This window comes from Argiope bruennichi, chromosome 3 (genome assembly GCF_947563725.1).
Source record: "Argiope bruennichi chromosome 3, qqArgBrue1.1, whole genome shotgun sequence".
In the NCBI taxonomy this organism is placed as follows: Eukaryota; Metazoa; Arthropoda; class Arachnida; order Araneae; family Araneidae; genus Argiope; species Argiope bruennichi.
This window is the reverse complement of record NC_079153.1, coordinates 45,745,585-45,757,365: the sequence shown is the minus strand read 5'-3', so window position 1 is coordinate 45,757,365 and position 11,781 is coordinate 45,745,585. Positions and strand designations below refer to the sequence as shown.

Here is an 11,781-nt window from a genome sequence, read left to right as displayed (position 1 = left end):
GTCTGAGCTGTGGGGACCAGACAGGTATGATAGCAAGCGCAAACGGGACTTTGGTGTCCCCATGCTTGATTCCATCCTGTACCAGAACCTCTTTGTGTGGAATGACTCCACTGCAGGTCCAACCGTTCAAACCAACAACGGTCGTAGCTGGATTGATGTCACACTCTCTACATGATCCCTCTACGATCGCAAAGATTCGTGGCAACTTGAGAGATCTACGCTTAGTGATCATTCGTTCATTCTTTTTTCCCTTGCTGGTCAAGTTCATCCTCCTCCTAAACAACTCCGCATAAGTAAACGTAAACTGAAACAACTCGCAATAACAATTGTAAAACATTACAAAACTCACCTGGACACAGTTCAAAAATTTAAATCAAAAGACGAAGTGGATAATTTCATTGCTCATCTCACATCCTTAATACATAGTACTTGCTTTTCCTCCCCAACAATCTCAAAACCACACGCAGTCCCCTGGTGGGATTCAGCGCTTGAGACACAAAGAAAATTAACTAGAGCACTTCGCTCGAGGTACCAAAGATGCATATACCCAGAGGAAAGAGCCAAAAGGAGTCAGATCTTTAAAAAGGAGGAAGCAAAATACAAGTGGTTAATCGGTACCAAAAGTAGAGAAGCCCTGGAAACTCTGTGTCGAAACAACTAAATTTAATCCTTTTGACCTCCCTTACAAAATCGCCAGATGCAAAATCAGACCGCAAATTGTTATTCAAACAGTAAAAAATCTTTCGGGCCAATTAACCTCCAATCTGCAAGACACCATTCAGGAAATTATCAGAACTTTATTTCCAAGGGATCAACTATTGGACGAAACTCAGTCACAGAAATTAATCAGGGACACTAATAACCAATACCTTTCTCATATCTCCGATCCTGAATTCACACGCCAAGAGATCCGCCAAGTGATTCATACATTTAAACCAAAAAAGGCTCCTGGTCCGGATCAACTAACACTGGAAACCATTAAGATCCTTTTCTGACATAATCCAGGCGTTATTGAACTATTATTCAATACCTGCTTAAGGCTAGGGCACTTTCCTACCTCCTGGAAAGAAGCTATGGTTGTTTTTATTCCAAAGCCGGGCAAGAACCCACAACTAGCCAACTCTTATAGACCAATTTGTCTTCTCTCCATCCTAGGCAAAATACTCGACAAACTAATCACCCAGAGAATAACGTTCCTACTACATCAAAAACATCTGCTGCACCAAAATCAGCACGGTTTCAGAACAGACCGCTCTTATGAGACTGCACAGTTTCAACTTTGGCAAACAGTTCAAAATGCCCTCCGGCACAAAGGCAGAGCCTGCATCCTGTCAGTAGACGTCAGTGGAGCATTTGACAACATCTGACGAGAAAGCATTCTGCACCAGCTCACTCTCGCTGGCTGCCCACAAAATCTGTTCACCATCATTAAAGATTACTTCCGCCAACGTCACGGCACTGTAGAAATGCAGGGAAATTCCTGGACTTTCCAAATTGAAAGAGGCGTACCACAGGGTTCCTGTTGTGTTCCTGTTATCTCTCTCGTTTATTCTAAGCAAAGAAGCAGGAGATGAAACTAACGAGGGTCAGATGAACGAGAGAGATAGAGATGAAGAGTCAAAAAATGTTATATAATGTACATATTATCAAAAATTTACAAATGATTCCCTCGTGTGTAAATTTGTGGAAATTTAATATGAAGCTTTCGTTCAAAAATTTATCTTGTCTTAACAATACTATAGAAAACTTCACATAACATTTTAAAATCAGAAATTCCGCAAGAAAAATTCAAAATGACAGTTCATACTAAAAAAGTGATATTTATGATGAATGTAATTTTAAATGTGTTAAATCTTCATATTTAGTTTATGAAGAATGTAATGTTTTAGTAAAATGTTCAGGCTGAAAACTGAAGGAATGTATTTTCGAAATATATTTCGCTGAGTAATTTTTCCCCCGAATTTTATTTCATAAATTTGTATTTCAGTATTAAATGAAGTTTTAAAAATATGTTCTCATCTATCGAAACAATTCGATAGATTTATAACGTTTGACGTAATATATTCCCTTGGTTATAAAACATTTTTATTAGTTATATTTTAAAAGGTTAGTAAAAATGAGTGGCAAAATAAGGTAAATATTTTTGGAATTTATATTTACCTTACATTCTTTTTCGATTATTTAATGTAAAAGCAATAATGCGTAAGGTTTTGAAAAAAAATTGTGAAAACTTCTTTTAAAATTTAATTAAAGTTTTAAAACTTCTCTTAGTATCACTATCGAAAATGCAAAATAATATTTTATATTTAGAAATTCAATAAAGATAATCGTTTATACTAAAAAAAAATGCTAAAGGCAATAAAAAAAATCTTAGCTGAGTGTTGAACGAACATATTTTTGAAACATCTTTCAAAAAAAAAAAAAACAATAACATTTTTTTTATCCAACGATTGTTTTTATTTCGGTATTAAATGAAGATTTAAAACATTATCTTGTTTATCACTGAAAAGCATTGACATCTATACTATGTAAAAAAATGTACTAATTGCATTGATATATGTATAATGTATGTTTTACATTACTATGTAAAAAAAAAATTACATGGTAATACATGATATATTATTTAATTTTGGCAACAAAAAAAATGTAAAAGCCTCTTGAGAATTAAATGAAACATAAAGATGTTTTTGAAATTGCTAGTAAAACCAGTTTTTATTTAAATGATTTGGAAGCCTAACATAAAACTTACAAAAAAAACTATTTTCTAAATTATAGAATAAATTTCAAATTTTTTGTAAAAAAAAAAAAAAAATATCTCACAAAGATGATGAGCGAAACACTTCACACTAAAAAATATAAATACATTAGAATAAAACTCTTAAGCTGATGGAAAATGAATCTCGTTGTCGAAAACCGTAAGGCAATTATTCAAGGTAGAGCGTCGACAGTTTTATTACTTCAGAGTGCAGGGGGTAACTGCCCCTCAGCTAGGAAGAGTCCATGTCTTTCAGAGACACGCTGAGAAAGTATGGATGTTAAAGGGAGTGCCACTTGAAAAGTGCTTGGATGTTAAAGAGTTAAGAGCCAAAGAGCTGTTTGCCAACTTCCTAATTAAAACTCAAAAATTACAAATCAAATTAAATGATACAGTCTTTGATCCAGACATTTATGAACCAACCCTAAACCCTTATGAGCAACACCCTTGTGAGTGGACAACATATCCTTTCAGAAAAACATCAGGAGACGGTATCGAAATATATACAGCGGCTCCAAAATTGACAACAAAGTGGGATCAGCCATTGCCTGCTATTACTTTAACAATCTCATTCATATCGACTCACATAGGCTGCAAGTCCACGCCACAGTTTTCCAAGCCGAAGCCTATGCTTTTTTCATGGCACTTGATTATATTGAAAAAACGAATTCATGGACTAATGTCTCAATTTTCTCAGATTCGCTCTCGCTCCTGACAGCTCTCGCTTCCCTAAAAAGAAAAACCTGGATATTGAAACAACTCATCGATAAAATTAAAATAGTTAATACCAACCACCGACCCTCTTTCTTCTGGGTAAAAGCACATATCGGAGTGACAGGCAACGATGAAGTGGACAAACAAGCCAAACTTGCCACACGCAAGAATACAGTAGATTCACCTGTCCCTAGGTCACACAATACTCTAAAAGCGGATATTCATCAAAACATAATTGAAGAATGGCAAAATGAATGGGCGTCCACCACCAAAGGTCCACAGACCCATCAATATTTTCCAAAGGTTTCCACTAAAATAGAAACTTTTCACCCTCTAATCATACAATTCCTTTCTGGTCACGGCAGGTTCCCGTCTTATTTTCAGAAATTCGGCATCACTGATAATCCACTCTGCGATTGTGGTGATGTCGGCACACCTGACCACTATATTTTCGAGTGTGCTTATACACAATCACTCCGACAAAAACTAAACTACACCCCAACAAAAGATCTAATACAGGATCCAAAGAACTTGCACGTTATTCAGCAAATTACAACGTGGGTTAATGATTACTTTCCTAGGCTCTAAGTAGCCACCGTTGTTTGCTCTGCCAAACGGGTGGGTTAGGTGTTTCCCTTGGTAAAGACCCATGTGGGTAGCTTATAGCAGATAATTTGTCGGATTCCACCATCTCCGCCAACGATGTGCTTCGTGCATGGTGTTGGGGTGGAATGCCGTACCAAATGTCCCCATCTACTTTGCCAGAAAATTAACAAAACTTGTCGGTTCTGTCGCGAAAGTAACAAAAAACGTCCTTCAGAACAGACCACTCTGCCACCTTCCTAAACTGTCCCTTCTACCAAAGGAACATAGATAAACTTCGTGCATACACCAATTATGTCTAGTACACCCAATTACAATAATTTTGTCTGGTCAATTTTCCAGGGCAACCTTGGTCGCTCGTTCAAAGCAACTAAAGAATTACCTATGCTTTTTCCTAAGATTACTCCAGATGTTTATTGCGTCCAAGAACCATACTTGCATGCCGGTTCTACTTTCTTTCCAACTAAATGGCGCACTATTTTCCATCCTGAAGGCAGTGTCCTTATCTCAATTCGTAACCCAAATATTGCTGTGGTTACCAGACATATTAATAAGTACTTTGTTTGTGTCGATGTCTCTAAAGGTCCTGATACATTTACCATAATATCCTATTTCCCTCCTTCCTCTAATAAAAACAGCTTATTCCAGAACCTTAACGAATTGATAGATTACATCCAACCAAAACAATGGTTCCTAGTGGGAGATGGTAATATCCAATCAGAGCTGTGGGGTCCAGACAGGGACGAAAGCAAACGTAAGCGGGACATTGGCGCTCCCATGATAGACTTTATCATACACCGAAATCTCCTCGTTTGGAACGATTCCAATGCAGTACCCACTTTCCAAACAAACAATGGACGCAGTTGGATTGACGTCACGCTCTCAACGTCATCTCTATATGATCGCAAAGAGGCGTGGCAATTAGAACGCAGAACGCTTAGCTACCACTCATATATTCTCTTTTCCCTTGCTGGTCAAACCCATTCGCCACCTGCACAATCCCGGATCAGCAAACGGAAACTTAAGCGTCTAGCTAAAACACTCGAGAAACACTACAACACTCATCTCGAGACAGTAAAAGACCTCAAAACAACAGGCGAAGTTGGTAATTTTATCGCCGACCTCACCTCATTAATGCAAAAAACTTTCTTCCTTTCTCCACCAAACAATTCAAAACACAATGCAATTCCCTGGTGGGACTCTGAACTAGAGGTCCAAAGGAAACTTACCAGAGCACTTCGCACTCGTTACTAGAGGTGCCATCATTCAGTGGAAAGATCAAAAAGGAGAATAATCTTTAAGAAAGAAGAAGCTAAATACAAATGGATGATTGGCACAAAAAGTCTCCAAGCTCTTGAAAATCTTTGTTGAGGTCACCAAGTTCAACCCTTTCGACCTCCTTTACATAATTGCCAACGGCAAAATTAAACAGCAGTTAATAATTCAAAACGTGACAAACCAATTCGGTACCTTGACTTCCTCTCTGCAAGATTCAGTCCAGGTTATCATTAACACCCTTTTCCCAAAAGATAACCTGTCTGACGAAACATCTACACAGACAGCAATCAGGGTCACCAATGAACAATACAAATCTCCTACTTCTGACCCTGCTTTCATGCGCCAGGAGATCCGCCAAGTTTTGCACACACTTAAGCCAAAAACGGCATCTGGTCCCGACCAACTTTCTCTAGAGACTGTCAAGATCCTTTTCAAGCAAAATCCAGGTGTCATTAAACTGCTTTTTAACTCTTGTCTCAGTCTTGGACACTTTCCCACATCGTGGAAAGCTGCTAGGGTAATTCTAATTGCAAAACCAGGCAAAAACCTCTGTCTGGCTAACTCATATAGGCCTATTTGCCTACTCTCCATTTTCGGAAAAATCCTAGACAAACTAATTACGCAGAGAGTAACATATCTCCTGCACCAAAAACATCTGCTGCACCAATACCAACATGGATTTAGAATTGGTTTCTCATGTGAAACTGCTCACTTCCAGCTCTGGCAAACCATTCAGAATGCTCTCCGACACAAAGGAAAGGCTTGTATCCTATCAGTTGACGTCAGTGGCGCTTTCGACAACGTCTGGCGCGAAAGTATTTTACATCAGCTGACTCTGGCGGGCTGTTCACAAAACCTCTTTGATCTCATCAAAGACTATTTTAGCCAACGACATGGAACCATTGAAATGCAAGGACAAACATGGTCCTTCCAAATTGAAAGAGGTGTTCCACAGGGTTCCTGTAGTGGGCCAGTCTTTTGGAACGTCATTGTAGACACCGCACTCAATCTTCCTATCTCACCTTGATGCTACATCCAAGCCTATGCAGATGACCGTGTTGTTGTCATTAGGGGTTCTTGTAAGAACGACATCGAATCAAAAGGGGCCGACATCCTGCACACCCTCACCCACTGGGGTAAAGCACATAAGCTAACATTCGGTATAGACAAAATGATCCTTATGCCAATCACCTACGGCAATAGACTAAAGTCGGACGACCCACCGTGTATCTCATTCCTAAATTCCACCATTAAAGTTGTCTCATCTTTCCGTTATCTTGGGGACATCTGGGATAGTAAACTTACTTTCACAGAACACTTTCGGCACGTCCGTCTCAAAAGTGATTTGCTCATGTACAACTTAAATACAGTGGCTAATAGGTTCTTCTCTAGACATCACCATCTTCTCAGACGCATTTACTCAGGCGCATTCGAACCTTATGTCCTTTTCGGCTACGGGGCTTGGGGGCACCGACTTAAATTTAAGCAAATTGGTAGAACATTCGAAATTATACAGAGGAGGCCCCTTGTCAAAATTCTTAAAGCTTTTCGGACTACTAGCACACATGCACTACAAGTTCTTGCAGGCATTTTACCTCTTCACCTTAGAGCTAAAGAACTCTTCGCAAATTTTCTCATGAAAGTACACAAAATACAAGTCAAATTTGATGACACTATCCCTAATCCTGACCTTTATGAACCAACTCGTAACCCATTCGACCAGCATCCTTGCGAGTGGTTTACCTTTCCTTTCAGGAAAACTCCACCCTCAGGAGATGGTATAGAAATATTTACTGATGACTCTAAAATTTGTGACCGGGTGGGATCCGCCATTGCATGTTATTACTTTGGAAAACTCATATGTAGATTCCCATCGACCTGACGACCACACAACTGTGTTCCAAGCTGGAGCCTATGCCTTTTTCATGGCCCTCGAATACATCAAAAAAATAAACTCTTGGAGCAAAGCCTCTATTTTCTCTGACTCGCTCTCGCTTCTTACAGCCCTTGCTTCGCCTAAACGCAAAAGCTGGATGCTGAAGCAACTTGTTGATAAAATAAAAACAGTCAATTCCCACCGACGACTCTCCTTCCACTGGGCCAAAGCTCACATCGGTGTGGTTGGCAATGAAGAAGCCGATAAACAAGCCAAACATGGCACTGAGAAAAATACAATCGACTCACCTGTCCCCAGGTCTCATGGCACCTTGAGGGCTGACATTCGGCGTAACATTCTTGCAGAATGGCAAAATGAATGGGCCTTTAGCACAAAAGGTCCTCAGACCCATAAATACTTACCAAACGTCTCCACCAAAAGGAACTCTTATCATCCCTTCCTGATCCAATTCCTCTCGGGTCATGGTAGATTTCCTTACTACTTTAATAAATTCTGTATCACCAACGATCCACTCTGTGACTGTGGTGAAGTTGGTACCCCAGATCACTATATTTTCGAGTGCATCCACACTCAATCTCTTAGACTCAAATTAAAAAATGCTCAAGATAGAGATCAACTTATCCAAGATCCTCATAACTTGCACATTATCCACCAAATCATCGCGTGGGTAAACAACTACATTCCTAGGCTCTAATTAGCCGCCGCTGTTTGCTCTGCCAAACGGGTGGTTTGGGTGTGTCCCTTGGTGAAGACCTCTGTGGTAGCTTCATGTAGATAAATTTTCGGGTTCCACCAATCACACCAACGATGTGCTTCGCGCACGGTGTTGGGGTGGTAACTCCGTACATCAATGTCCCCATCTACTGTCTCGCCTCTCCGAAAGGAGAGTAGGGCGAGTGAATCCGTCTCAAATAGGCTCTCCTCACCCAAAGTGGAAATGCCTTCTCGTGGTGCGAGACGTTACGGAGGAGGACACTCCGCCAACTTGTCTGGCGTAGCAGAGTTTTCTTAACTCCTAACTAAATTTCCACTGGGTACCAGTTGCGAGGGGCTAGGTTGTGAAAACCATAGCTGCGGTGTTGTTCTTGTTAACCAGACCGGGCGCCCTTGTTGGCATTTCTCCGATGTTCCATTCCGGAGTAGGCGTAAGCTTATTATTTATTTATCAGGCCACTGTATATTATTTATTTATCAGGCCACTGTAGGAAACCAAATCAAACGTCCATAGTCTCCAATATATACACCTGACATATATAAAGTCCATTCCTTTTGAATAGCTAATTCTACTAATTTGTTAAAAGTCATCTCTCAACTATTTAAAACTTGTACATAATGTTGTTCGTTTAATTTTGTTGTTATTTAGTTCTCCCTTTTGTGCGTATTAGCACCTCTAAACAACAGCGGTGTTCAAGTGCTACACGAAAAATACAAAAACAATGTTAAAATCATAAAAAGTAAAAAACACACATAAAGCGCTAAAAATACAAAAACAGTAAAATTCCGCACTACGGTAGCTCATAAGCACGTAGTGTGGTGATCGGCTTAGTTGTAAAAACAGAGGAGGAGGAAATCTGTCTTGCCACGCCACTGTTGGGAATCACTGGGGTGACCCAGGCCCTTCGGCAGAACGGGGATGGCGGTAAGACAGATGGAGACTTTCGGAGGAGCACCTCTAACTCGGTACCTGTTGTGCTCCCTTGCTCCTAGAAGGGGAGACGAATGGCTCCACGGTTCTGAATCGCTTAATCTCTTCGAGAAATCCTCTGGGGGGAAATCCCTCGCCGCGCGCGAGTACGGTAAAGAGGTACCCCTGGATTGTGTTGAGACGGGTTATTCAGGAGAGGGCCCTGTTAGTTCGCCTCCGTAGACTCCATTTTTCTTCCGGCTTGGAGGAGTTCAGAGGAACAGCGCGGTTCTGGTTTCATATACCGTTAAAAGAAAAACAAACCCTGTCCCCTTTTCTAATCATGGTCACAATTGAAGATAAATCGAATATGGCGTGAAGCGAACCTTGTAAAAGTTCTATATTATATTCGGATGATAGTGATTCAATTGACAACATAAACGAGAATGAAATCATAGTGGCAGATTCCCCACAACGTAAGGATATGCAAACTTCGAAGGAAGTAAATAACATCTCAAAACACAGAATACATAGCCTCTGTTCCCGTTTTCTCTCCACAAAAGCCAAAATTGCCGCAGAAGGAGAAACGTCTAAACAAAAAAAGCGCAAAAAGCGCTTAACTAAAACTGCAAACAAAGTAAAAAAAACTTACTGAGACACATCTAAACATCTTTGATGAGGGAAGTTCATTGAAAACTCTCCCTAAAGTCAACAACAATGATGAAGACAACATGGATAGTGAGGAATACATCCCGGGCACTCCTGTGTCCCAACAGCGGGTAACAAATAAAAACCCTGATAAGACCCAAACCTCAATCATGAACGATCTGCAGATATTTATAGCTAAACATAAACTTAAAGCTAACGCCACAGAAGAACTTTTAGGAATCTCCTCCCGGCTTGTAGAAAGCTTCGACGTAACTGCCATTACGAAGAGGCTGGAAACAATCGATCGCAAAGTAGGCATCGTACCAACACCTCCATCCCAAACCATCATTACAAAAACATATGCCTCTACGGCACAACAGTGGTCACAGGGTTTCCTGCCCACGCCCAAAATAACAACACAAAAACCCAAAATTCCAAATCCTCCTAGACCAATTCCACCAAAACAACAGACTCCTCAGCCTGCCAGAGTACAAAAAGCTGCTGCCACAACAGACTTTGTTACATTACCCACAGTCCTAGTGGTACTCAAAATATCGGAACCTACGGGGGAGGTTGAAGGTGCAAAACTGAACATAAAGGCTCTCTTAGAGGCGAACATCCGCCCCAAGGCTCTGGGGGTTAGAATAATGTAGGGAGGCAAGGTCCAAAAACACCCTAATAACACTCCCCACACAAGATATGGCCAATAAACTTTTGACGGCCATAAACGAACGCACAAGCTTAAAGTCCATCTGTAAGGCGCGCCTTCGAAACAAACGCGACCCACAAATTATCATTTATGACATTGACCACACTAGCCAAGACAAAAAGGCTGAGGAAGAGGAATTCATATCCAGACTCAGAATAGACAACAACTTGCCACCTGGCAACATTAGGGTCCTTTTTAGGAAACCCCAGGCAGGCGGGCCAAATCGCACTGGGTCCTTTCAGTTTCCCCTAATATATTTAAGACACTCCAAACTGAAAAAAGGCTACATTTCGGATTCGGTTCCAAAAAGTTCAAGGAACATCTGGAACCGATCCGTTGCCAGAATTGTCTAAAGTTCGGCCACACAAAAGGCAATTGCAATTCTCCAATTGCTTGGGGCAAGTGTTGCGAAAACCACCCCACAAACTGTCAAAAACCAAACAAAACTTGCCGTTTCTGTCGATAGAATAATCAAAGGCAAAAGACCTCCCTCAGAACAGATCATTCAGCCACCTCCTTAAATTGTCCTTTATATCAAAAGAACATAGCCAGACTACGAGCCTTCACCAACTATGTCTAGTGCGTCCCTCTCTAATCTTTTTGGCTGGTCACTCTTTCAGGGCAACATTGATCGTTCCTACAAAGCAACCAAAGAGTTGCCGAATCTCTTCTCCAACAACATCCCGGAGATATACTGTATACAAGAGCCTTATATCCATGCAGGATGCACATTTCTCCCCACAAAATGGCGTACAATCTTCCACCCTGAAGGCAGTGTGCTGGTTTCCATTCGCAACCCTAACATAGCCGCAGTCATCAGGCATATAAACAAACACTTTGTCTGTGTAGATGTTAGCAAAGGTCTCGACACCTTTTCCATCATTTCATTTTACTTTCCTCCATTTTCAAATAAAAATAATATGTTTCAGAACCTTAACGAACTAACAGACACTATCCAACCAAATCAGTGGTTCCTTTTCGGGGACGGTAACATTCAGTCTGAGCTGTGGGTACCAGACAAGGATGACAGCAAACGCAATCGGGACTTTGGCGTCCCCATGATTGACTTCATCTTGTGCCGGAACCTCCTTGTTTGGAATGACTCCACAGCAGGTCCCAATTTCCAAACCAACAATGGACGTAGCTGGATTGACGTCACACTCTCTACGTCATCCCTCTACGACTACTACATGGCAACTAGAATGAAGTACGCTTAGCGACCATTCCTCCATTCTCTTTTCCCTTGCTGGTCAAATTCATTCTCCTCCTATACAATCCGGCATCCGCAAACGAAAACTAAAAGAACTCACGAAGAGAATAGAGACATTACAAAACTCACCTGGAGACAGTCCAAAAATTTAAATCAACAGACGAGGTTGATAACTTCATTATTCACCTCATTTCCTTTAATCATAGTACTTGCTTCTCCTCTCCAACAACAAACTCAAAACCACACGCAGTCCCCTGGTGGGATTCTGCACTCGAGACCCAACGGAAATTAACTAGAGCGCTTCGCTCACGATACCAAAGATGCCAGCACCCAGTGGAAAGAG

At 40.9% G+C, this 11,781-nt stretch overlaps 1 protein-coding gene across 1 annotated transcript; it reads left to right on the top strand.

The window, feature by feature from the left end:
* The first annotated feature begins 4,366 nt into the window (after positions 1-4,366).
* LOC129962822 (uncharacterized) lies at positions 4,367-7,941 on the top strand. The gene is made up of 4 exons (XM_056076820.1): positions 4,367-5,177; positions 5,602-6,306; positions 6,391-7,128; positions 7,217-7,941. The coding sequence occupies exons 1-4, from the start codon at positions 4,367-4,369 to the stop codon at positions 7,939-7,941; spliced, it is 2,979 nt and encodes a 992-aa protein (XP_055932795.1).
* Positions 7,942-11,781: the final 3,840 nt, after the last annotated feature.